The sequence below is a fragment of the Gobio gobio genome, assembly GCF_949357685.1.
Source record: "Gobio gobio genome assembly, chromosome: 7".
Classification (NCBI taxonomy): Eukaryota; Metazoa; Chordata; class Actinopteri; order Cypriniformes; family Gobionidae; genus Gobio; species Gobio gobio.
In genome coordinates, this window is record NC_137103.1 from 30,391,945 (window position 1) to 30,419,747 (window position 27,803).

The 27,803-nt window shown below is 37.7% G+C and overlaps 2 protein-coding genes across 3 annotated transcripts in view; one reads left to right on the plus strand and one right to left on the minus strand.

The window, feature by feature from the left end:
* Positions 1-74: 74 nt before the first annotated feature.
* The window catches only part of acod1 (aconitate decarboxylase 1), a 56,598-nt gene continuing 28,869 nt past the window's right edge, over positions 75-27,803 (minus strand). Inside the window, exons 1-5 of one of the 2 annotated variants that reach the window (XM_079821334.1) lie at positions 3,528-3,561; positions 3,192-3,353; positions 3,009-3,098; positions 2,654-2,853; positions 75-1,729 (exon numbers count right to left, since the gene is read on the minus strand). In XM_079821334.1, coding sequence (XP_079677460.1) covers positions 760-1,729; positions 2,654-2,853; positions 3,009-3,098; positions 3,192-3,353; positions 3,528-3,539 — 1,434 coding nt within the window. In that variant the 5' untranslated portion in view covers positions 3,540-3,561 and the 3' untranslated portion in view covers positions 75-759. Of the gene's footprint in view, positions 1,730-2,653; positions 2,854-3,008; positions 3,099-3,191; positions 3,354-3,527; positions 3,562-27,803 lie in introns of those variants that run through there. The other variant, XM_079821335.1, reaches the window with a different exon arrangement.
* kctd12.1 (potassium channel tetramerisation domain containing 12.1) lies at positions 10,493-12,425 on the plus strand. The gene has a single exon (XM_079822249.1). The coding sequence runs from the start codon at positions 10,549-10,551 to the stop codon at positions 11,413-11,415; it is 867 nt and encodes a 288-aa protein (XP_079678375.1). The 5' UTR covers positions 10,493-10,548; the 3' UTR covers positions 11,416-12,425.

A 27,803-nucleotide genomic window follows, 5' to 3' on the forward strand; every position in this document is an offset into this window, starting at 1 on the left:
TGATCAAATTCAAAAAAGGTTCTTTATTGGTATTGATGGTTCCATGAAGAACCTTTAACATAAATGTAACATTTCCCATGCCACAAAAGGTTCTTTATTGTGGAAAAAGGTTGTACCAAAAGTAGAAGTACCAAAATGGTACCTTTATTTTTAAGAATGTTCTTTCAAAAACAAAGTCTTATGAACACCAAAATTTGTGTGACTTTATTACATAAACGAATATACAACAAACTGCTATTTTCAGCAATAAACAAATACAGAACAGAAAAGAAAACGTGGTGACAAAATCCACAGAAAATGATGTGAAACCCTTCATTCAGAAAGTGTAAAAATGAACAAAGCTGTATTGTTTTCTCTCTTCACTTTCATTTTGACAAATGAAAGGAACTTCTGGGAAAAACTACATCTGACGAAAGAGTACTGTTACTTAATGCAGGAATTTTTGGATGACATTTCAGAAATAGGCTAGCCTCAATACACAAGATGCATATAATAGAAAAGGTCCAAAATGAACACTTGCTAATCTCTAAATGAAAACTTGTAACAATTTGGTTGAAATACAAAATGCAAGATATCAATCACAATAGTACAGTGGTTCTCATGCTTTTCTCACCTCATCAGAATTTACACAATCACATTTACCATCAAAAGTTTGCTAGAAACTATTGGTGACAAATATACAAGAACATGAGGAACAAAGTCATGACAGGGTTCAATAAGACAATTGTCTCAATAATGCAAGTGACATTACACAATAATTCAAGCCAAAGCTGAGTAGCGGCACTCATTTCTATGCATCATGTGCTTATTAAAGTGCATGTATGACCAAAGCATTGAGCAGTCTTGGTTTGTGTCCAGACGGTCTACAGTGTAAATAATACCCTCCATGACATCAGCGGTCAGCACAGTTGAAGCATTTGCCCTGAACTTCTTCACCAGATCCTCCTGACTTAGTGGTTTCCTCCAGTGACCGTAAAAAGTGTTGCAGCGTGCAGTGAACACTTCCCCCTGTGTTGTTTCCACAACAATTTCGCAATACATCTTTTCAAAGCTTGAATGATTGTCTTGTGGATTTTCCAACTCTACTTTCAGAAGCATCTCCTTTAGGGCACTCCTGTTCATCTGGCTTTTGCTGAAGGATTCAACTGTGACCTGACCATCAAGCAGTGCTGTACAGCAGTTGAACTGGAAGGAGTGTCTGGCCTGGTGTTCACTAACCGGAAAAGGGCAGTCTACATATCTGGATGAGGGCACTCTGAGTGTGATCTTCTTAATTTGACTGAGATCTGCATTTGGGTATTTATCCAAAAACTTTGCCCTTGCTTCTATTGCTGCATCCGCCACCCAGTGCATGCCGAGGTGTGCGGGAAAGCGCTTCTGTGCAATGTTCTGCTCTTCTAACACCCACCTGTACTGGGAAGTTGGGGTGACCTCAGCCAGTGGGTGAGGGACATAATCTGGATAGAAGGCCCCGAAGCCTGATTCTAGATCCAGAATCTGTGTATTACCCTCAAGGCCGAGGAGAGCGAGCTGGGAGGCCTCCAGACCCCCGCGGGCAGCATTGCCCATGTGGAGAGGTTTGGTTTGAGTAGCAGCGTTTGCCATGGGAGCTCCAGCAGATGAGCAGGCTATCGCTAGAGCTGCTATGCTCTGGGCTGCTGGGAGACCCAAAAGTTTAGCCGAAGCAGCTGCGCTGCCCATAACCCCAACAACTGCAGGCGGGTGAAATCTGAGAGGGACACATGAATCAGAATAAATATCTAATAAATAAATAATTAAAAAAAATCTTCATTAATTAAATAGCAAAGGTGTGGACAGCCATATAGTTCATATAGTTGCATTTTATGAATAAAGCCCATTAAAGTATTTCATTAAATATACCTATGAATAATTAATCATTATTCAAATAATTTGAAATGACTATTCAAGTTTGGGGTCAGTTTAAAAAAAAATAAGAAATTAATACTTTTATTGAGCAAGGATGCATTAAATTGGTCAAAAGTGATATTTATAATGTTACAAAAGATTTCTTTGTTCTAAGAACAAAAGAGTTCTTGAGAAAGTGTTTTTTGACAAAAACGTGTCAACAATGATAATAATAAGAAATGTTTATTGAGCAGCAAATCAGAATATTAGAATGATTTCTGAAGGATCACGTGACACTGAAGACTGGAGTAAAAATGCATTGCTGAAAATTCAGCTTTGAACGCAAATGCATTTGCAGATTCTCTCTCTCTCTCTCTCTCTCTCTCTCTCTCTCTCTCTCTCTCTCTCTCTCTCTCTCTATATATATATATATATATATAGATAGATAGATATAGATACGTTATTATAAATTACCTATCATTACTGAATATTTAATGATTATTTAATGATTTATAAATGAAAGTTATACAGTGCTAACTTTTTTTTGGTTATTTTTCTGTCTTGTGTATATATAGATTGCTACTTTCATGCTACATTCAGTACTTGTAATTACTTTAATGTTCCATAAATATCATAACGTTTCAGTTTCAACCATTTGCTCAAATTTAAAATGATTACTGTCTATTTGAAAAACACATTTATAAAATGGGGGCCAGCATTTATTTGATCTATTTTGATTATAGATTTAATTTAAATAGTAGATAAATAAAATATATATATTTTTTACCTTTTGGGAATGTTGTAAGCCTCTTTAGAAAACCTCAGGAGTCTCCCCTGAACCTCAATGCCTACATTGAAAGCCAGCAAGAGCTCCAGGCCAGAGGGTTTAGCCGGCAGTGTTTCAGCCAGTGCCAGGAGAGCAGGCAACACGGCACCAGAGGGGTGAGTGGCTGGATGCCAGGTGTCATCAAAGTCCATAGAGTGCACCTAATAGCACAGGAATACATCCCATAATCAAACACCCATCTGAGAGAATACATACATGCTTTAGTGGGACCTCCTTGATTATGCAGATTTTTTTTCACAGGTATTACGTGTATTTATCAGAGTATCTGAAGGGGTGAGTATTTAAAATGACCTACCGCAACACCATTAACAAAGGCAGCATACTGAGGTGGAAGAGATAACCCTGGTCTTCCCCAGACCTTGCTGTTTTCCAGCGCATGCTGCATCTAATTTATAAATGATCAAAGAAATGTGCATAAGAGTCAGACATAAAGGGAGGTTAACTGAACAATATCCCTCTATTCAAACAGCATCCTTACTTGGCTGCTCTGAAGGACTGTGTTGAAGACTGGAGTACTGCTTCCCAGCAGTCCCACTCCCAGCGTGTCCAGTATCATTCGCTTACTCCTCCTAATCACTTCATCTGTCAGATGAGATGTGCTCAGACAGGAAACTGCTGCCCCAAAACTCTCAGTAACACCCTGAGAAAAGGAAAGATAAAAACTGTTACATAGCCCATCAACAGCATGAATACTTTTTGATGCATTTGAATTTTAACTGTAAAAGAGAAATAAAAATGAACGCTGGATGCATGATCTAATATCATTTTACCTGCAAAGCAGTACTGAATGAAATAAATGATTAGAAGTCAGTACCTTTCTGATCATTGTGTGAGGAATGAATCCTACTGTGAGTTCAGCGTGTATAACGTTCGCCCTTATATACTACTGTTCCTACAACCAACCGCCAACTTTCCAAGGTTACTTAACCACAATAGAGTGAAGCGCATTGTTTCACAATTTGTGACTACCTTATAGTATTAAATCACAGGTCAAACTGTCATTTTCAATCATGTTTTGTATGTTACAATGTATTTCCACAAAATATTTATTAATACTAAAAAAACAACTACATAAAACATAAACATAAAAAAATAAATAATAATAGGTCTAATAATAACAAATTATTATTAATGGTATTTTTATTATGAACATTAATAACTATATATAATACTGAGTGGAAGTTGTAAACTTCAGAAATGGCCTTATTAACAGTAATTCGATGTAGCCACACATTAGAAAAATATCTTCTTTTTACAGGTTGAAATTAAAATAATTTCACGGAATCAGGGTGCTTTCATGGATAGAATTTGAAAACAGAATAATAAAACCACATGATATGACACCATATTTCATGATCTTTAGAATTCACAGTAAGTGTGTATCTCCAGCATTTGTGAAATCCGGAATTTCTTTTTGCAATAGTGTCAGAGACTGAGTTCTGTCACTGGTTCCTCATAGGGTCACATGAGTGTGACCCTTGTGAAGTGAAAGAAATATAGCTTATCATACTGGCTAATGTATTTTCATATACGGTACATTATTAGGCTTTCCAGCGGGTAATGTTGTTAACAGTTTTCAATGATAAGATTTAAGTTTTGGATTTATTCTTTGAGTGCCTTATGTTTTATAGAACCGTTTCAAGGCAGTCTTGACGCGTTAACATCATTCTGGTTCAGTAAGTGCTTATTTCCCATTGTTGTGCATGAATTGCGCTCATTAGCTCATCACTAAAGTACTCATGAATTGAACTGGGTGTCAAATAAAGGCAAAATGTGCAGTTGGTGCTCTGTGATTGAGAATCACCGTAGATACACTCATTTTTTCTGCTTTAAAAGATGCAGCATTTTTTTTTCTCTATGAAAATATAAAATATATTTGTTTTTTTAAAATCAGATTATGTAAATAAATAATCGGCAGATTAATTGATTGCAGCACTAGACATTTTCATGAAGCATTATGAGTCTTTAACTAAGCCAATAAGACTGCAAGTTAACAAACATAAAACAGTAAACAAAGCAAATACTTGCATGCTTTAAAAAAAACCAAAAACAAATTATTTGTTGATTTCCTTTTATGATAGGAGAAAAATCTAAACCAAGTGAGCAGTCAAGTATCATGACTGAAGATTACTATAAATCTTGATAAATATATGTCCTTGCTTTATTCTTTTCAGCCATACTAAGTTTCTTGTTCCCAACCTCAAGTTTATTTTCGTCCTTGGTGTCTGGACAAAAAGAAACAATTACAAAATCAAGACACGGGTTAAAAACTGAATTAATTACAACATGAGCAGATCTCAAGGAAGTGAATGAGACATAGGCACATGTTAGGTCACATGCTGTCAAAGCTCCATTGTGAGTTCATTTTAGACTAGGAAATACATATAAATTAAATTTTATAACAAAAAAAAAAAAAAAATCATTTTACATCCAAATGTGTTTTCTAAAGTTTTTGGAAAATCTTGTAAAATCAATAACTCGAAGACCAAATAAATCTGTGATTTATGCATAAATGACAAAATCCTTTAAGGGGATACATATTTTCTGTGTAGGTGGCATTATACTGGCAGGCAGTAGGGGAGAGCGGGGCACAACCTAACGCTTTTTGACTTTCTCAGTTTGTGTAAATCCACTTGGGGTTCAGAGTATTTATTTTTTTCCCACATTAATTGCACACATGTCTAGTACAATTATGTGGTTTTGTTTCATTAATACAGTGCATACTTTTTTCTTGATTTACCCCGAAAGAATGGAAGTGAAATGTGACAACATGCCCCATAGGTGGGGTACATTGTAACATGTGGTGGGGCACAATGTAACATGACCAAATGACAGCTTAAAATGTTATCTGATATAATAAAAAAAAATATCCAAGAGAAACTAAAATATTTTGTCAACAAAATACAATTATTAACTTTTTAAAATAAAATAATGGCATTTTTTAATCATTAAAAATATACTCATTTTTGAGTTTGACAACAAACACGTCGCTAAATAAACAGCATAGTTCAAAACATTATAATAATTAATAATTTCTGACCATTGACTCTCAGTCATTATTCACCCTTTTCTCATGGTTTCTCAAAATAATTCCTAAAAGTATAGAATAATGGCATATTTCTAATAGGGGCTCATTGTAACGCAGTACACCTGCACAACTGGGATTTAAACCCGGCTCGTGTCTTCTGCTGGTTAGATCAGCATTAAAGAACTATATCAACTGTTAAATAACAGATTTAAGATTAAAATAATATTTGTCTTATTTGTCAAATATAAATAATTGTCTTATTTTAATTAAACACAAAAAACAGAGATGAAAACTAAACTTAAGTAAGAAATGTACTTTTGCTATGGTTAAATAAATGTTCAGTAATATCTTACAGAGATTTTTTTATTTTGGTGCTAATTTTTCTCAAAAAGTTTCGTCATTCTGGCATGTGTGGAAAGGGTTAAAACATGCGTGTTACAACTAACCCCGCATTAGGTTGTGCCCCGCGCTCCCCTATCATAGCCGTTTTGTCTGTGTTTTAGGTTGATGTTAGTAAGTTTATAAAAGATAGAGAGGAAAAAGCTCTAACCCTAACCCTTCAGAAAGTCCAGAAAGTATCGAGTGGCCTCACGACACTGACTAGCAGGGATGCTCCAAAAATTATGATGTTAAAATCAAGTAACGTGTGGAAAGTGTGGCCTACTGAAAAATAAGTGTGTTGTTGATTTTCACTTCTGCTTCAATAATTGTTTTGGAATTCCAAGAAATGGATTGTTAAAGATTTTGTAATGTTTTTGAAACACAAGGACATGTTTTCACTACTTTCCAGGCAACGAAGTTGCACCTCAATTTGTGACTTCCAAATTAAATATAGCACAAGATGAAATGGATTAATAAAGCTTTTAAAATGTTTTTTGAAACACTCCATTGTTTTATTACTTAGGAAAAAAACTGTTATAAATGACAGCACCCTAAAAATGGTCAAAGGTCAGATCAGATGTAGAAAACAAATTTTACATATATTTAAGGCTAAGCTAATATTCCATTTTTTTTCTAGCTGTGATTTTATATATTAATTCACGAACAAAATCAATTCAGACTCCAAACACAGATTTGTTTACTAGATTCACAACCAATGAAATGCTCCTTCACAGGCTGCAATCCAATGCAAATGACTTGTGCTTAAGTCAGTCTGTGGAGGCAGGAAAAGCCACCAAAGCACTTCAAAAAGAAGAGACTTTAGTGAACAAGATATGAGTCAGTGCAAAGATTGTTTGTTCACTTAAAAGATTCATTCAACAACACACAGATTCAGTCATCATGAACCACTGAAAATAGTGCAGTTATAGTGATGCTGGCTTTAACAGCACCACTATATACACAGATGAGGTATACTGCCACTGATACTGACGCCATTACACCGATCAGGCATCGATTATATAATATTGATCACGCCTTCCTAATATTGTGTTAGTCCCCCTTTTGTTGTCAAAACAGCCCTGACCCGTCAAGGTATGGAGTCCACTAGACCCCTGAAGGTTTGCTGTGTTTTCTGGCACCAAGATGTTAGCAGCAGATCCTTAAAGGCTTGTAAGTTGCGAGGTGGGGCCTCCATGGATCGGAATTTTTTGTTCAGCACATCCCACAGATGCTTGATTGGATTGAGATCTGGGGAATTTGGAGGCCAAGTCAACACCTCAAACTCGTGCTCCTCAAACCATTCCTGAATCATTTTTTGCTTTGTGGCAACTTTGCTTTGTTATCCTGCCGAAAGAGGCCACAGCCACCAAGGAATACCATGAAAGGGTGTACATGGTCTGCAACAATGCTTAGGTAGGTGGTACGTGTCAAAGTAACATCCACATGGATGGCAGGACCCGAGGTTTCCCAGAACATTGCCCAAAGCGTCACACTGCCTCCACCGACTTGCCTTCTTCCCAGAGTGCATCCTGGTGCCATGTGTTCCCCAGGTAAGCGAAGCACACGCACCCGGCCATCCATGTGATGTAAAAGAAAACATGATTCATCAGACCAGGCCACCTTCTTCCATTGCTACGATGCACTGTGTATTCTGACACCTTTCTATCAGAACCAGCATTAACTTCTTGAGCAATTTGAGCTACAGTAGCTCGTCTGTTTGATCGGACCACACGGTCCAGCCTTCGCTTCCCCAAGAGCATCAATGAGCCTTGGCCGTGTCTTATCTCTGTGTTGAATGAATCTTTGAATGAAAGTGAACAAATCTTTCTTCCACAGACCCATATGTTTTGTATATTCTTTTTGAAGTGCGTTGGTGGCTTTTTCTGTCTCCACAGATTGACTATAGCACAATCCATTTGCATTTGAGTGTGCAGCATTTCATTGGTTGTGAATTTACTAAACAAATCTGTGTTTGGAGTCTGAATGAATCTTGTTTGTTTGTCTTCAGTCCAGAGGTTGGCTGCATGCTTATTGCTGGTAGGATGTTGCATTCATGAATTGTAAGACAATGTTTAATCTTACATTGTTTGTTCTTTTATTCAACCATGTTTTGTGGCTGTAAATTTAAAATCACCTTTTTATTCCTATAAAGATTTTAATTTTAAATATGCAATTATAAACTGATAAGCTAAAACATGACCAGTCATAGATAAAGCGAATATCGTTGATCTTTTTCTAACAAGGCAACATATTAAGGTCTGGGAAGAATAGATGGTATAAGCAAACAATCAGTTCTCCTAATCAACATGTTGGATGCTGGAGAAATGGGCAGGAATAAAGATCGGAGCGACCTTGACAAGGGCCAAATTGTTTTTGCAAGGCGACTGGGTCAGAGTATCTGAGAAACGGCAAAGCTTGTGGGTTGCTCAGGGTCAGCAGTGGTGAGATTTTACCAACAGTGATGAGAAGGGACAAACCACAAACCTGACCCACAAAGACTCATTGATGCACAAGGTCAACGAAGGCTATCCCGACTGGTCCGTGCCAACAGAGGGTCCACTGTGGCACAAGTCACAAAATAATATTAATGATGGTTATGGGAGGAATGCGTCACAGCACTGCTGCATATGAGGCTGCATAGCCATAGACCAATCAGAGTGCCTATGATGACCCTTGTCCACCTTCAAACTGGACCTTGGAGCAGTGGAAGAATGTTGTCCTGGCCTCCAATTTCTTCAGATCTCAATCCAGTTGAGCATCTGTGGGATGTGCTGGACCAACAAGTTCGATCCACGGCTCCACCTCTCAACCTACAGGACTTAGGCTAAAGGATATAACGGCTTGGTGCCAGATTCCACAGGGGTCTTGTAGAGTCCATACAGGCGGAGGACCAAAAGCATATTAGGCATAATGTTTTGGCTCGTATAAAAAATTAAATGCATTGCAAAGTGCAATTCGGCTTTCTGTTTCCTACCTCAATTCATATCAAGATTTTAAAAGGTCTTGCTGATAGACCACTAGAGTGAACTGTCATCAGATTTTGACATATTTTTAGATATTTAGAAATTTTTCAGCACTTCATGAGTTCACACTTACAAACAAGACAGATAGAATAAATGGTATGCGTATTTGGCATGCTGTCCGAGGAGAGGGCTATACGAGCTCTGTATTTGGTCTAAACCCAGAGTACTCCCCCATATTCCTGGCTGTGGTAGGAACAAGCCAAGAGTGAGGAGTCGGGGTGGTGGAGGGATGCTGAAAACTGTCGAGGGATGTAGGTGAGTCGACTGAGTATAGGGTTCCTCATGCTGATAGGATAGACGGCGTGTCACACTCATAGTAGCGAACTTGGAGGTTTCTCTCCTCATAAAAGGTCATGTGCAAGCAAGAGATTAAAGCAATGCACACAATATTGGTTCTGTTGTTCTGTTTATAGTACAGCTAACTATAAGTAGGTTTATGGCTAACAATTGCTCATAGTTAATGCCAACCTAAAATTTCTCATTTACCTCATTATTATGTGAACCTCAGGAAACAGTCTTAAACAAGAGAAACAGTCAGGGCATGAGGTCTGCTTTATAAACCTCCATCAACATGGTGGATCACACTTTATTTGTCCTCTCAATGACTGAGATTTGGCACTCTGATGGTGCTGCCAAAATCTTAATCCTATAGATATAAAAGCCCTGATTCATCAAATCAAAAATCCTAGCTGGCAAATTACTGACCTCAGCTGCCCTCCTCTGTTTTGATTCAGACACTAATGAGATGCTTTGTGTGATGGAATTATTGCTTATGACATGGAATGCATCAACAGAACGAAATACGTCTGTAATGTAGGCTACCACGTGTTACTGAGTTAAGAAGTAGTTGAAGATCTTTACTGATTACTGCAAATTTAACATTGCATCTTCATTCACATGTATAAAATGAGAATGCATGGGCAAAATAGTGGAAACATAATGGCTGACTCCATCTTATCTGTCCATTTTCTTCAACTGAGTTCAAGATTGAGTCCCATAACTTCGACTTTCTACCACTAGATGCCACTAACACTCCTTGGTCTGGAAGGACATGGAAGAAAATGTAAGTTACACTAATTTATTATAATACCATTTTACCCGTTGTGAGAAGATTCGTTCAGCCATATTCCTTTGCTTTCCCCCATTTTATTATCTACATTTAAGTGTAAGTTTATATCACTTAAACATTTTGTTGCCTTTTGAGACATCAAGGGTCAGTGTAGCATCTCCATCAGCAGGAGGCACGACACCAGTTGGTCCCATTTTGCCAATAAAGCGTTAACATCAGCCGTCTTCTCTCCCCTCCCACAACCTATTTAAACAAACATCTGCCGTTATCTTGAGTCTTTGGGAAACCCGTTGCACAATCGCGAACAACTGGCACCTTTAGTTGAGGAGACGTGATGGCTTTGGCAGATCCCGAGTGTGGAATATCAAACGGCGCGGATTCCGCGTCTCCGTTTTCTGATATTATTGAACTAAATGTAGGAGGACAAGTGTATGTGACACGGCATACGACTTTAATATCCGTACCGGATTCTCTCCTGTGGAACATGTTTAGTAAGAAAACACCGACAGAACTGGCACGGGACAGCAAAGGTCGTTTTTTTCTGGACAGGGACGGCTTTCTTTTTCGCTACATTTTAGACTACCTACGGGATCTACATCTGGTTTTGCCTGACTATTTTCCAGAAAAGAGCAGATTACAGCGAGAGGCTGAGTTTTTTCAGCTGCGGGACCTGTCCAAGCTCTTAAATCCCAAAATGAGTAAAGACAACTCCATCACCGACGAGATCTGTCAGAGTGACTCGGAGGAGCTGAGCGCGAGCGCGACTCCGTTGGTCGGACCCGACACCTCGCGCATACTGTCCGTCGTCAGCACCGCTCATTCTCCTTCCATGGAGTCCAAAAAGTCGGGCTTCATCACAGTCGGTTACCGGGGCTCGTATACAATCGGAAGAGACATACAAACAGATGCCAAATTCAGACGGGTCGCGAGGATCACGGTGTGCGGGAAAACTTCTCTGGCTAAGGAGGTGTTCGGAGACACTTTAAACGAGAGCAGAGACCCGGACCGACCTCCGGAGAGGTACACATCACGCTATTATCTGAAATACAATTTTCTCGAGCAGGCGTTTGACAAACTGTCAGAGTTTGGCTTCCATATGGTTGCGTGCAGCTCCACTGGCACGTGCGCTTATTCCAGCAATGACCCAAACGAGGACAAAATCTGGACAAGCTACACAGAGTATGTTTTCTGTCGAGAATGAGCCAAAATCTGTTGCATTTAATTGTGTGTTATAGGCATTCCACTACAAGAGTAAAGTTTCAACCGTCTTTCAGAGGTGTAGCTACAGTAGGCTAGGAGTTACCACCAGGCACACCAGTCAAATGTTTAGTTGTTTGAATCATAGTATTGGCTGTTTACTCCCTTTAAAACCTACTACGTGTATTGCTAGAATTAACAAACGCAGAATAAGTAGCTATCATTACACTTCCCTCTGTAGCTTAATTTTGTTTGCAGATAAAAAATGTTTGTAAAAAGTCCCAGATGTGTTTTATTCTTTATGCATGTATTTTAAAGGAACACGTAAACTATTGCTTCATTCAACATGGCACAGAGACCACATTTGTAAGTTATATTTTGATGAATGTTCATAATGGTGGTATTCTTCCTGGGTCAATGATTTAACCACTTTCAGGAAAAGTCGATAACTAAATCAAGCAACAATCTGGAAAGCCTGACAGCTTCCTTTGTGTTCATCAGACTGGTAGATCTCAGTAACACTTTCCCTTAATACATTCAGCTTTATCTTTTCACTGTGAATAAATAACCTATTAAAATGGAAAACGTAAGTTTAATTGCTGCCTTAATTGTTATTATTATTATTATTTTTGTAAAATTAAAGTGGTGCCAAAGTTACCTGCAGTGATTCATTGCACTTTGACCAGTTTAAATTTCATTACAGATTAAGAAAATTGAGTGTAACCTCTTAAAAAAAGAAAAAAAGAAGAAGAAATGGATGGAAACAAATATATTACAACATTTTCTTAAAAGTGAGGCTTAAAATTTTATAGCATACAACTGAACTGTATTGTATTCAATTTTGCACACCTTTTTTGCTTGGCCGAAGAGTGGGAATCATTTCTGTTTTTTTATGTCTAAAGTATAAGGTTTCTATGTCTATATTACTACAGAGTGTTAGCTTTTATTCCGACATTGTAAACATCCTCTATTGTTGTCTGTTCAAAGATTCAATCATTTAATAAATTATAATCTGTCATAACCTTTCAGACTAAGTCAGATTTTTGTTTGTTTCCAGTGCATCTTGTGCAGCTAAAGGCCATAAACAAGAAAATGTTTAAGCAGCTGCTGAACAACCCAGATTTACTCTTCTCTTTGGTGCAAATGCATCCCATGCTTTAAGTGCATTCTGGAAATCGAAATGGGATCACTGAAAAAAAAAATGCATGGTTGAATTTAAATATGATAAATGTTAAAATTGTTTTAGCAATAACACAAAACATTAATCATTCATTTTTAGCAGAACTATCAAAACTCTTCAAGCAATGATAGAGATTTAAGCAAATTACATGGAAATAACTGGGATGAATAAATCGGTCCTTGAGCTTGCTTTTTGGATGGAGTATTATTAACTGTGCTCTCAAGAGGTTTGGGGGTCAGCCAGATTATTTCAGTTGCCTGATCATGGATCATTGCCAGGTCTAATGAATACAATAATTGTACCAATGCACAATAGTTCCCTTTCCGTTTTTTGTGACAAATGTTGTTGAAATGCAGATGGCGCAGCTGTGCACAAATATAGGTGGCATTATCATTTCGAGTGTAAATAATGAAAGGATCCAGCTGCAAGGTTAGGGTTACAGGACAGGTCTCTCTGTTAGCATGCAATGGAAGTCCTCAGTTCTATTTGCATTCATCAAAATATACACACAAAAATCAGTTCCTTACATATAAATGGGGGGTAAGAATGATCTGAAAAGTGGGCTGGACACAGTAGGATCATTACACTTCTGGATATAAGTAGCCACCTTATATTTTCAATGCAGAAGTAAGCAATTTTCTGGGAATGTGTAAAACTTATGATTAACTAGCCACTATAGGTAAATAACTAGAAGAATAACAAAGTGTGTGAAGTTGTTAAACTGCGCTAGACACCAGAGTGTTTGTTTACGAAGAAAAAAACAGGAATATAACAAATACCAATTCGCAATATCAAGCAACATACACTCACCTAAAGGATTATTAGGAACACCATACTAATACTGTGTTTGACCCCCTTTCGCCTTCAGAACTGCCTTAATTCTACGTGGCATTGATTCAACAAGGGGCTGAAAGCATTGTTTAGAAATGTTGGCCCATATTGATAGGATAGCATCTTGCAGTTGATGGAGATTTGTGGGATGCACATCCAGGGCACGAAGCTCCCGTTCCACCACATCCCAAAGATGCTCTATTGGGTTGAAATCTGGTGACCGTGGGGGCCATTTTAGTACAGTGAACTCATTGTCATGTTCAAGAAACCAATTTGAAATGATTCAAGCTTTGTGACATTGTGCATTATCCTGCTGGAAGTAGCTACCAGAGGATGGGTACATGGTGGTCATAAAGGGATGGACATGGTCAGAAACAATGCTCAGGTAGGCCGTGTCATTTAAATGATGCCCAATTGGCACTAAGGGGCCTAAAGTGTGCCAATAAAACATCCCCCACAACATTACACCACCACCACCAGCCTGCACAGTGGAAACAAGGCATGATGGATCCATGTTCTCATTCTGTTTATGCCAAATTCTGACTCTACCATCTGAATGTCTCAACAGAAATCGAGACTCATCAGACCAGGCAACATTTTTCCAGTCTTCAACTGTCCAATTTTGGTGAGCTTGTGCAAATTGTAGCCTCTTTTTCCTATTTGTAGTGGAGATGAGTGGTACCCGGTGGGGTCTTCTGCTGTTGTAGCCCATCCGCCTCAAGGTTGTGCGTGTTGTGGCTTCACAAATGCTTTGCTGCATGCCTCGGTTGTAACGAGTGGTTATTTCAGTCAAAGTCGCTCTTCTATCAGCTTGAATCAGTCGGCCCATTCTCCTCTGACCTCTAGCATCAACAAGGCATTTTCGCCCACAGGACTGCCGCATACTGGATGTTTTTCCCTTTTCACACCATTCTTTGTAAACCCTAGAAATGGTTGTGCGTGAAAATCCCAGTAACTGAACAGATTGTGAAATACTCAGACCGGCCCGTCTGGCACCAACACACCATGCCACACTCAAAATTGCTTAAATCACCTTTCTTTCCCATTCTGAGGAAATTGAACAGGTGTTCCTAATAATCCTTTAGGTGAGTGTATGTTCTACATTGCAGTGACTATAAAAGCCATATGCCAAGTCCAAGGGACTTAAAGCCAAGGGACCAAGAACCGAACCATGGTTATTTGATGTTATTTGGACACCCTTCCTCTCCGGGGAAGTTATAATGTTGCCTCTGAGGTAAGACTCGAACTAGCAACTTACAGTTGTTATGAGGCTCAGGTCAAGGAAGAATATGGTGGTTCACCGTCTCAAAGATAGCAGACAGGATAAAAGTATATTAAACCTTAAAAGTCTGGAGAAGCTTCGGACATGGGCGTAGATTACGCGGGGGACGGGGGGGACGTGTCCCCCGCACCTTTAATAAAACGTAAATTCGTCCCCCGCACTTTACCGAGTCTCACCGGTCCAAGTCGACCCGCTCCGTGGGGGATTCGAACCGGCGTCTAGTCGTACCGCTCTTACTGGCCTACGTCTGTTACACGGGCAAGTTTGATTACGTAGAAGCCAATGTGAATAAATCTACATGACCTGTCATTTTATTCGTATCCAAAAACAAGGCGCTCTGAACACCATGGAGTGCTAACACTCTCGTGCAACACTCCAATTCATACTCGAAGCCGGAGGGCGCCCTCTCACAGAAAGTCCAAAACGGATTCGTAGAAGTAATCACGTTCCAAAGGCATTCACAGCGCTGAACCAGCAGCTAAATAAAGAGAATTATGACTGATGAAACGCGACGACAAACACATGATTTCGACATTATATGTGTGTGTTTTTCAAGCCATCTCAAGGTATTTATTGACAATAAAGTATATGAATAATGCAGTGCTAACTGACATCCTTTTTAATGTTTAGTATCTTCTGCTCACCAAGGCTGCATTTATTATATAAAACAGCTGTTTACTATGTAACTGAGCTAGTAAACGTGTAATTTATTCCTGTGATCAAAGCTGAATTTTCAGCATCATTACACCAGTCTTCAGTGTCATATGATCCTTCAGAAATCATTATAATATGAGGATTTGCTGCTCAAGAAAAATGTATGATTATTATAAATGTTGAAAACAGTTGTGCTGCTTAAAAATGTTGTGGAAACCATGATGCATTTTATTTTTCAGGATTCTTTGATGAATAGAAAGTTAAATTAACTGCATTTATTTGCATTAAATAAAGCACTTATTAAATATAAATCTTTATTTATATTATAAATATCACTTGTGATCAATTTAATGCATGTTTAATTAATAAAAGTATGAATTTCTCTCTTTTTTAATCTTACCACAAAAGTTTGAATACTATCATGGTTTCCACAAAAATTAAGCAGCAGTGTTTTCAGCAGTGAATTAAGTAAGCAACTGTTTTCATCATTGATAATAATCATAAATGTTTCTTGAGCAGCAAATCAGCATATTAGAATGATTTCTGAAGGATCATGTGACACTGAAGACTGGAGTAATGATGCTGAAAATTCAGCTTTGATCACAGGAATAAATTACTTAATTTCTTTATATATTCACATAGATAACAGCTGCTTTAAATTGGCATAATATTTCACTGTATTATTTTTTTACCGCATTTTTTATTAAATAAATGCAGCCTTGGTGAGCAGAAGTCTTCTTTCAAAAACATTGAACAATTGTAATTTTTTAACTACACTGCCTTGTTCAGTGATATTTTTTTAACATTGCATAAAATCCATGGGTACTTAAAGGGTTAGTTCACCCAAAAAATGAAAATTCTGTCATTAATTACTCAGATTTCAACTAAAATATCTTTATTTGTGTTCCGAAGATGAATGGAAGTCTTACGGGTGTCGAACGACATGAGGGTGAGTAATTAATGACAGAATTTTCATTTTTGGGTGAACTAACCCTTTAATGCACAAGTGTTTGTAGTGCATAAACCAATCATAAAATTGGCATAAAATATAGGGGAAAATATTTTACATATTAGTGGTTATTGTTCAGCAGTGTATTTGATATCTTACTGAATTAAAAGCAATAGATCAATTAAATCTGTCAATTAGACAGAGGTCAGAAAAAAACAGGTATTATACCTGACATTTCTGTCCCCCTCACTTATGAAAAGACGGCTACGCCCCTGGCTTCGGATAATGATAGTTGGGATAGCTAGAAGAAAATAAGCAGACAGATGACCATTTCTGAATATTGGAAAATGTCTTGCTGTTCCTGCTTCCAGCATACTCTTTGTTCTCCTAGAAAACCTTTCTTTTTTGAGAAAATCAGATCAAAGCATTGCGTAACAAAACCATAAGGCTGACTTGACCGTGATTATTCAAGTTAAAATCTTCGCTAAAAATAACCAATACTCTCAGCTGAGAAATGTATTAATGGTCTGTGCACTCATTGCACAGTACTTGCTCAAGGAGAGTGTTAAGTGAAGTAAAAATTTCATTTATTTGATTACAAGCTTAATTTATACAATCTTCACAAATGGTAGCCTATACTTTAATACGATTCCATATTAATCAAGGTATAATTTAAGTGCAACTTCCTGAACAACCATTGCGCACACCTACACACACTCAATCTTAGTTGCATTCATAATGTTTTCCAATCCATGTGTGTACATAAAAGGGCTAATGAGGTTATCACGTGCCACTCATTGTCTCAAAAGAATTTAATTTGAGAGTATGTTCAACATTCCCTGAGCTGGTGCTAACAGTCTGCCTATGAGGCATTTATATTTTACCTGTGGAAATGCTGTGGCATAATTTCTTACAGCTGAAATTCTATGTTTAAAAATCTAGACTCATATTGTTCTTCAAGCTGACTGAACAAATTAAAATAGGCGTTCATTTCTTAATCTACAAAAACTGAATTTTTAATCAGCATCACTGATTGCAGGCATGATTGTGTAGTGTATTTTTTCTTCTTCTTTTTGGAATGGATTTTAGCCCATCATAATGGTTTGGTTTATACTCTGCAACCAGAGCAATTTAGTAACAGCTAAATGCAGGGTGATTTATTATATAAACTCATTAGTCTTGGAGGGAAGACAGTGCATTTTTGACATCTTTGAAAGCATTTTGAAATAAACCTCTGACAACTCCATTACCTAACAACTATGGAATGCAGTCCCATGGGAACAGACATTAATGGTTTAGCAGTTCATCGCCTTGAACACTCAGCCACCTCATGAGGCATGAAAACCGATTTATGATAGTTCTTTTAGTAGAAGTAGATTTTGGTGTTTTATCAGTAAATTGAGTTGAGCAGTAACTATTTTTTGGTTGTTACATTTATTCTACCCCTATAACACAACATATTATTGGAAATATCCTAAAATACACACGAATAGAACACAACATAGTTAGTTCAACAACGTGCAATGTAGAAATTGCATAGTGACGATATTGATTTCACATCATTTCTTTTCAGTGATGACACTAAATGTGTTGTGGAATGTCTATCCAACTTTTAAAAAGATCCAACATAAAGGATTTGTATATTAGTCTTGACAGAATGACAGAATCTTTTCAATTAGCAGAAATTATGTAGGTCTAAAATGTTCTTAAATTGAAAGCTTGAATCTCTCATGTTCTGAGAGATTCTACAAATGTTTACAAGAGAAAAAACATTAAAATCAATGACTAACAGTTATCATCCTGGTATATGGATAAATAAGAGATGGTGTGGTTGGGATGGGAAAACAGATGTTGTTTTTTATAGAGCAAATATCAAAATGATTATTTTTAATGTACAGTGGGTAAGGCCTGATGTTATATTACTTATTTTCGAAAACACTTAGAATGATTTCTCAACTTTCTTACACAAATATACAAATTAGACACAGGCTAGAACGAAATTGTTGAATAAAATCATTATTTTTGTTTGTTTTTGCGCACAAAAAGTATTCTCATCGCTTCATAAAATTAAGGTTGAACCACTGGAGTCACATGGACTATTTTAACAATATTTTGACTACTTTTCTGGGCCTTGAAATTGATAATTTATCTGCTGTCTGTGGAGGGATCAGGAGCTCTCGGATTTCATAAAAAATATCTTAATTTGTGTTCCGAAGATGAACGAAGGTCTTGCGGCTTTGGAACAACATGAGGGTGAGAGTAATAATGACAGAATTTTATTTTTTGGGTGAACTAACCCTTTAAGCATAAATGCAGTTCCTGCCTTTAGAATAGATCTGGACTTCACGATTAATTTCACTTATTTAAACCAGGGACTTTAGTTGTCAAGGCTGGTAATTTCAAAATAGTGGTCACTGGCTTTCTTAGCTACTTTCTAGAAACTCAGCCAGGCACACAACTTTTTTTTCACTTATGTAGGCCTATTAATTTTTGTTCATGTGCATTCAGCTACTAGACACAAACTAATGTGTCTTTTACATGACATTTTGCAAAGGTTAAACAGTAAACCACATTATATTGTCTTGAATTAGTAATAATTTTGCATAATTCAATAAAATAGAAATAAAATGTGACTCAGATGTGTCATACTAGGACTGTGTTTAAATGAGAGTGGGTCATGTTAAATCTGCAATGATAAAGCCTTTGCAATTATGCAAAGATGAGGGTTTATCTTTTTGTAAAAAATGCATACTTTGAACAAAAGTGCATTATATATATTGTACAGTACTCTCATCACTCCATATTTAACATATGGAATAGAAATCTGGGGAAATACATATAAATCTAGAACTACTCCAGTTTTTCTACTACAAAAGAAGGCCATCAGAATAATTACACATTCCCCATTTAATACTCCAACGAATTCCTTGTTTATCCAGTTGAAAACATTAAAATTCTACGACTTGGTAGATTTGTACACTACTAAACTTGTGTATAAGGCAAGACAACAATCCCTCCCTCATTCCTTGCAAGCTATGTTCAGCTTGAGAGATAGTAATTACGATCTTAGAGGGACATATATGTTTGATATACCATATTGTAGAACTAATTTAAGAAGAAACTGCCCATCAAATAAAGGTGTTCAGCTTTGGAATAGTTTCCCTGATGAATTAAAAAAGGTTAATTCATTAATACAGTTTAAAATACTTTATAAAAGATTGGTAATGAAAAGATATACTGAATAGTGATGTTAATAATAGTAGTAGTAATGATGGTAATGATGACAGTGTTGGTAGTGATAATGGTGGTAATAATAATAATTAATAAAATACACATTGAGAAAATCCTATAATTGTCATATTAAATGAGTGTTAATTAGTGCTGCTTGTGTGGAGTTAAGGGTAGGCATAATATAAGCTTTAGCTTCAGCCTACACCTTTGGTCAATAAGAATGTAAACATTATTATTTTGTTTATTTTATTTAATTCTACTTTTTAATTTTATGGGTGCTTGTATATACATAATTGTATGTATGCACCTGTATGTTTCATGTTTTCCTGTGTAAAATGCTTGCAAATGGAATTTTGCTTGTTGACCAATAAATAAAAAAAAAAAAAAAAAAAAAAAAAATACTGAAAACTATTGTGTTGAGTTCACCAAAAAAGCGGTCTGCACTTTAGAAAAATCAAACAAGGTACAGTGCAGTGACCTTTACAAGTATAAGAATATGCAATTTTCGTTTGACTGGCCTCGCAGAATACATCCTTGATGTTTAGTAGCTAACTGAAATGTATTTTATGGAAGGACTTAACATTAAAAAGCTTTAAAATGTCAATTTTCTTGTCATCTGATTTTCCTTCCACATCTAAAAAACAATGGGTTGAAATGACCTATACCACCTTTAATCAACTCCTTAAAATAAATACTTCACACAGGTTATGCAAAACATTTGGAGGCTGTTTGGCCTAAAACATTAATAGGCAATTGGAGTCTGTTGGCTGTAAGCACTGCCAAATCCAATGAATAATTTGCTCAAGAAATGGGTGACATAAAGGTCTGTATGAACAACAATATCACTCAGTGAATCTGTAATCTGCATGAGTCAGTATGGCCAAGTATGTAACAGACAAACAGTACAAATTACACAACAGATGGTCCATCTTCAAAGACGTGTGCATGTGCATCAAATAAATTACAAGTCACACTCTCCCAAATAGATAATATTTATCTACTACCGTTCAACAGTTTGGGATCAAATTCTTTTCTTTTTTTTATTCAAAAGTGAAGTAAAGACATTTATGTTACAAAAGATTTATATTTTAAACACTTTTCTTTTGAATTTTCTATTCATCGAAGAATCCTGAAAAAAAACATGGTTTCTAAAAAAATATTAAGCAGCACAACTGTTTTTTAATGTTGGAAATAATATGTTTATTTCATGTTTTCTAATAACATGTATAATATGTTATCAAAAATGTTTTTTGAACCCTAATCAGTATATTAAAATGACTATTTCAGCTTGGCCACAGAAAAAAAAAAAAAATAGAAAACATTGTAAGGGTGAACATAAGAGACTTCTTTCAAAAACAATGAAACATTTTTTTCCAACCCCAAACCTTTGAATGGTAGTGGATGTTTGTTTTAATATATTTGTTGGGTACTTGTTGGATAATAAGCACAACAAAATGTGCAGTCACAAAGGCAATGTGATCTTGGTGAAGACACATCTGTTCATTATTGTACCATCACCAGATGGCTGCTTCTACCTTCTCATGTTATTAAGAGGGAACAGCTTCAGTATATCAGAAGAGTAAAAAGATTGCTTCCACTTAAAAAAAACAGTTCAGCTGTTTTATGCAAGAACAATCTGTCTTTGGAGCGTGAAATATTTCACAGCAGTGACCTGGACTGTGATTTCCTGGTTGGCTTGCTCCAAAAATAAAAATCACTTCAAAGTCCCTATTTAATGTGCTAAAATTCAGTGAAACAGCAAGAGTGCTGCATTTTTCGTGCCACTGTGGAAGATTTCTATAATCAGAATATAAATTAAACAAGTATAATCAATATAAATATAGCCATTTACTTTAACAAGTTATTCAACTATTATAGTCAACTGTGTGTGTGCTCACATATGATGAGTAGCCATAAAGAGAAGACATTATTTCAATCATATCTTTGTATTTATTTGTATTTTTGTATATTGCAATTGCTTTTAATTACTGACTGTTTACTTTAGTGTTTTTCTTTAATAATGCTTGAAATTTATATTAGTAGTTGTTGTTTTTGCTATGGTATATTTATAACCCATATGCAAAAGTTCCTTGTGCAATTGCTCTTTAGCCTGTTTATTTTTGTTCATGGTATTCAGCTACAATTAAATGTTTTGCAATGAGAATAAATGTGAATGGTATCTAAGGTTTTTTTTTTTTTTACCTTATTGGAATAGAAATTAGGAATCGATAAGCAAATCGGAACCGTAATTGTTAAAATTCAAATAATACCCAACCCTAAGCAGGGGGGACATAATGTCTTCATTCCCTCCATCAGTGAAAGAGGGTTATATCAGTAACCAAGACGTTCCCCATCTGTCAGTCACTACAACGTTATGTTAACTGACAATTCACGAGTTCACACTTACAAATAAGTCGGATAGAATAAATGGTATGTGTATTTGGCATGCTGTCCGAGGAGAGGGCTCAGAGCTCGGTATTTGGCCTGAACCCAGAGTACTCCCCCCGTATCTCTGGTTAGGAAAGTAACCAGGTGAGTGTGAGGAAGACGGGGTGGAGGAGGGATGCTGAAAACCTGTCAAGGAATATTGTTGAGTTGCCTGGGTATTTATATAATCCTCCACTTGTGCTGATTGGGTAGACATGTTGATTACTGATTGCTGACAGCGGTTGGGATGACATAATGATTGGATAGATCATTTGAACATGCTCCTCCCGAACTTTGTTAATGAAACATCATACGGGGTCCCTACAAATGGGGAATCAACATATCTGCTCAGAGATTCTAAAGCTCTGCGTGCGGGTCACATAAACATTCAGGGCACAAACGGGACAGCAATGCCAGGGCTGGGACTGCCTCCTCTGACGGCAGTGCTTGCAAATTTACCACCTGGTCTCGGAAGGGAAATGTAGGGACGTATCCAGTCCGGAGTCTCAGGATAATGTGAGAAGAAGCCGGCCCAAACTCCAGGCATGATTCACTGACCAAAAAAGCATCCCCCACCCTCTTGATGGAAGTGAGCGCGGTCAGGAGCGCAGACTTTAGAGACAGGATCTTAAGGTTACCTGACTCAAACGGCCCAAAGGGAGCTCTCTGCAGACCAGAAAGGACAACAGAGAAATCCCAATGCCTCAATGGCAGCAACATACACCTTCAAGGTGAAAGGGAACAGCCTCCACTTCAACCCTTCTTGCAGGAAGGAAAGCTCAGAACCGATCGGGCATCTCCGGGGGTCTTCCTGATGGAAAGAGCCGTCCACGTCCCGTCCAGAAGCCAGACATGGAGGTTCCAGAGGTCCGGATGCGGGTGTCATATGGTGCCCCGCCAGGGAGGGACTGTTGCAAGAAGCATCAGGTCTGAAAACCAGGTCCAGGTGGTCCAGTAAGGCACAACCATAATGTGACCTGCTCCTCGTCCTCCCTGACCTTGCACAGTACCCATCTCGGGACTCAGCTGTGTAGCCAATGCTGAAGGAAGCGTCTCATATGCATCAATCAGAGTGGCGTGACCACCGCTGTGGTGAAACACGCCATCATATTGACAGAGTCTAACTCCGTACTGGGAAAAGAGATGCTTTGCAAAGTGGAGAGCTTTCCCCAGTTGACCCAAAGTCCCAGATGGCTGTGGTGCCTAAGGCACCAGGTCCCTGTGTTCGCACAACAGATCTCGAGAGTGAGCTAGAATGAGCCATTCATTCAGTCATCCAGATAGTTGAGAATGCGAATGGCCACTTCCACGATTTTGTAAAGATGCGGGAAGACAGGGACAGCCCAAAGGGCTTGTATTGACTGTACTGACCTTGTATTGATACGCCGACACTCGAAGGCAAACCAAAAAAAAACGGTCTGTGTCGAGGCAGAATCAAGACATGGAAGTACGACCTTCAGGTCGATTGCTGTAAACCAATCTTGGGGACGAACGCACATGAGAATGGGTTTCAGCATTGCGAATGGGAGCTTGTAAAGGGCCCGGTTCAAAACTTGCAGACCCAAGAATGGACGTAACTCACCACCTTTCTTGGGTACGATGAAGTAAGGGCTGTAAAACCCTGTCTTCATCTCGGTTTTTGGCGAATGTGAAGGGGGAATGGTTGGGAATGAGCAAGCATAGCGTTGCTCACTGCCGGACCACACCCTGTATGAGATTGTAGAAACTGATCTCCACCCGGCCCTCCTCCGGGGGATGGAGTGGTGCGTTCACCACATCCTGGTCGAGAGCAGCTCCCCACATCTCTGGGCTGCTTCGTTCAGCGTTTGGAGGGTCTAGCGGCCTGAGGGACGGGCTGTGTTGTTGTCCTGCGGGAAGCTTGACGGGGCAGCCAGGGTGTTGTCTCCGGTCGCATCGGAGCAGATGTAGATGCTGCAGGGGGGCACCGCAGAGGGATGCCCTCGACAACGAGCAGACTGGGGGGCAGCCCAGGGCTTTTACGCTGGGGCAGGATGTGCTTGATTATGTGAGTCTGCTTCTGGGCGATGTATGTTTTCTGTTTTGGAAATATATGCAAATGTGTGCATATTTAATTACACAATGCCTCATTGGCATAACCATAACTTTAGAAAACTTGTAATACAAACAATTGTCTTAATTAATCAAAAGGGGGAAGTATAGCGATATCTTTTAGATACATTTTTACCCTATTCACCTGTGGTGTCTTCATCTTTCTGTCTATCTTCATTTATTTTTGCAAAAAAAAACTATAACTATAACTATAATATTCACTGTTACGTACATACTTCTAGAATTACTAGCCATTGGTAAAGAAATACATGGACCACTATGATCAATACAGGTCTTAAAAAGCCAATAAGCAACTAAGTGGAAAAGGAAACAGCCCAAGCACAGCATCAAACAACCCTGTAATCATTTTACCCACAAATCTGTTTATCTTCATTAAGAAGTAGTCAATAGACTGTTTCCTTAGAGGGAAGGGGTTTGTTTCATAACGAACTGCATTCTGTTTACCTAATAAGAAATGTAGTTTTTTTCTGTCAATAATCATAGTTCAATAATCAACAGCTCTCTGAGGTTTTCAGAAAGGCAATGAAAAGAGTAAAAGAGTGCTAAATAAATGTCAGGCAATCTAAACTTATAGCAACTTTCTCAAGGAACATGGACATATTCACCATCTGTTCCTATAAATGCTCCCTGTAAAAGATCATGCCTTTTCACATCTAATGAAATTCAGTGCATGTTTCTGAGCTGAGCATAAAACCAGCCAAGACTAGATTTCCAATACATATTGCCATTCTAGAAAAAATCCTTTATCATATCCTTGGATATGGTTTGGTGCATGCTACAAACCTTCAACGTTCTACAGTTCAATGCTTTTAAAATGGGCCTGCCAGTATTCATCAGAAAATAACTGTCCTTGCAAGAGCATCAGAAACAAAGATCAGCCACTTCTGACCCAACAGACGCAAAAGCTCAACCAAGACTGAAACAATAGCCTTTTTAGCTCAAAGAAATATCTTTATATTTTCAAATAGAGTATTAACTTAAATAATTTCATCATATGATAGAGTTATGCTTTTGTGTGTTTGTTTGTAAATGTGCGCATGGATTTACAGGTGTGTGTGAGTGTGTGCTGGATTTAGCAGGGCTCCGTGAGTGTAAAGTATTGCTGTTATCAATCACCTCAATGTCGGTACCTCACTAAGAGATAAAGCTATTGTTTATTATATAGATACAGACAAGATTTTTATCATTTTGATTTCATATTCCTTATTTCTAGCATGTTGATTGATGTTTTATTCTGCCATTGTTTTAAACAAATGCTCATTTGTCTGAACGAGGAGTCAATTGAATTTGGAAAAAAGACAATTACCGGTTCCTGTTGTGTTGAGGACTACAATCCTTCCTTTTTAAAGTAGTATTACTCTTGGTAATTCTATTTGAGAGAAAAGGACAGTGTTCAGTGATCTTGCATTATGGTCAAATGAATGTAATGCAATACATGTGGTGTCATGATCCTGTAATGGCCAGTAAAAAAATATGATAGCATCAGTTTATCTTATAGTGATTATATATTTCTTGCAAAAATTTTATTCCTCTTTATGTAAATTGCTAACTTGGCCTAATGCTTGATGATATTATACTATTAGTTTACTGAACACACTGATTATTATCTGATTAACAGACTGTCAGATGACTCCACAGATTATATTTATTATGCCACTGCTGGAACAAAGTATGTCTCTTCACACTGGGTTTAATTGTATTTGACATCTATTGTGTCATGACAAAATTTCATTCAAATGGATAATCTTTTTGGACAGAATTTTGGGAAATGATAGCAATCTGGAACAGATCTGATCATATTTAAGCATGAAATAGCCTATTGATTGTAGTCTGAGAACAGGTGACTCAACTTCTCTTTGAAATGCAATGATTCACATTTAATTCAGAGGCTGAGCATTTTGTGATCATAATTACACCAAGCCCAAGTTTGCTCCAGATGGGTCTGAGCTATGAAGTATTTTAACAATGACATAAAAGCTCAGACATTTCTTCATTCACTCATAGCTATTTTAGTAAATAGGATCACGAATGGCAAGCCGAATTAGCTTTTGATGTTCTCAGCGTTACTCGTCGTCATAAAATTTTTACTTGAATTAGGAGGCTCTCTACTAGTGACAATTGACCTATCGGTAAGCCCCGCACCCCTTAGTTACTGTTGCTAACTCGGACAAACAACCGGAGTTGCTATATCTTACATTGTACAGCTGTCAGTGTAAAAACCTTATCCCAAGATGTTTTTGGACACAGATTGTAGCGTATATACCGTCCGAATGATGGCCAAACTTAACTGATGGTTTATCAAGTTTATTGCATCGTTATTCACTCCAAAAAATCATCGTAAGAGCTGAACAAACAAAGCATAATCAGTGCGCATTAACGTCTCATTCACAAACTATCTCTCTCCGTTGCATTACATTAACATACACAGCAAATTACACAAAAACAGTCAAACAACTAACAGTAAACAAACATATACAGACCGTATGCCTTTTCGAGGGTGCAGTTAATAACTGGTAAACTTTGTATCTGCAAAACAACTCCGATAAACTGTGTGCAAGCTCTTCCTTTCGTTACCCGGAGACTATAATACCCATCAAAATAGGAGTCCTCCTTAGTAGGACAGATAATGTAGACCTTAAACATATCTAAAATTAAATTAATTTACATATAACCAGTTTAATATGGAGAGGCACTGAAATGTAGACCTTTCGTGTTTTTGACCTATAGTGTTACATGACGTGAGAACAGTTATTACGGTTTGTATGTTAGTAGGGACTTTAATCGTAACTTAACGAGAGTATGACAAACACAAAATCCTCTCAGGATCCCTGGAATCAGTGTTACAGTACCTCAGGCACGACGTTTTAGCATTTTTGTAACATAAACACCATCAAACCGATGAGAGCTTTGGATTTTCCAATGCATCTCTATGGCGCTGACACCTAAAGATGTCCGAGTTCCGGTCCCAGCGCAACTGATACTCAACTGCTATTGGCTCATCTGCGTTCGCGGGGAGGGGCTTACCGATAGGTCAATTACAATTAAAGCTCTTTAATTCAATTGTTATTAGTAAAAATGCAATTACGACGAGTAACTGGGTTAATTTAAAACTAATTCAGCTTGCCATATTTATGCTAGTGTCGCTACTGTCATTACGGGCTTTGCTACTGGTCCTCCATGCTGAAGCTGCAATGATATCACAGTCAATTGAGCAGTGAGCTGTTATATTATAGCTTGGGTAACTTACATTTCAGACACAATATTGCCAATTACTTTGTCTATTTGTGCTCCCAGGCGAAGTCAAACCTAGTGTCTCGGCTTCATGAAGCTTTTAAATGACACATTTTTAGACTATAATAAAAAGGAAAATTTGTAGTTAAGTGTCTGTTATTGTCCTGGGGTCCGTTCTACATACGTCACTAACTCGTTTAGCTGGATTTCATTGTTGAAGATTTGGCATGATCTTGGATTGTTTGGCTCTTCAACGCTCATCCTGGGCATCATCTTCTAATCGTGATAACTGATTTCTGGCTAATTTGGTTCTTCAAATGAATTTGTGAATTTGATTAAAATATCTGGATTAAGTTGTCTGAGATTAATGCGCATTCTCGTGTTCCTTGAAAAGGGCAGATGAATCGATACTCGAAACCATGATCAGCAATGCAGTGATTGTCTGACGACAAGACAGCAACGTAATGACAACACATAATTTAAAAAGACACGTGGCGAAAAACTTGAAAAAAAAAT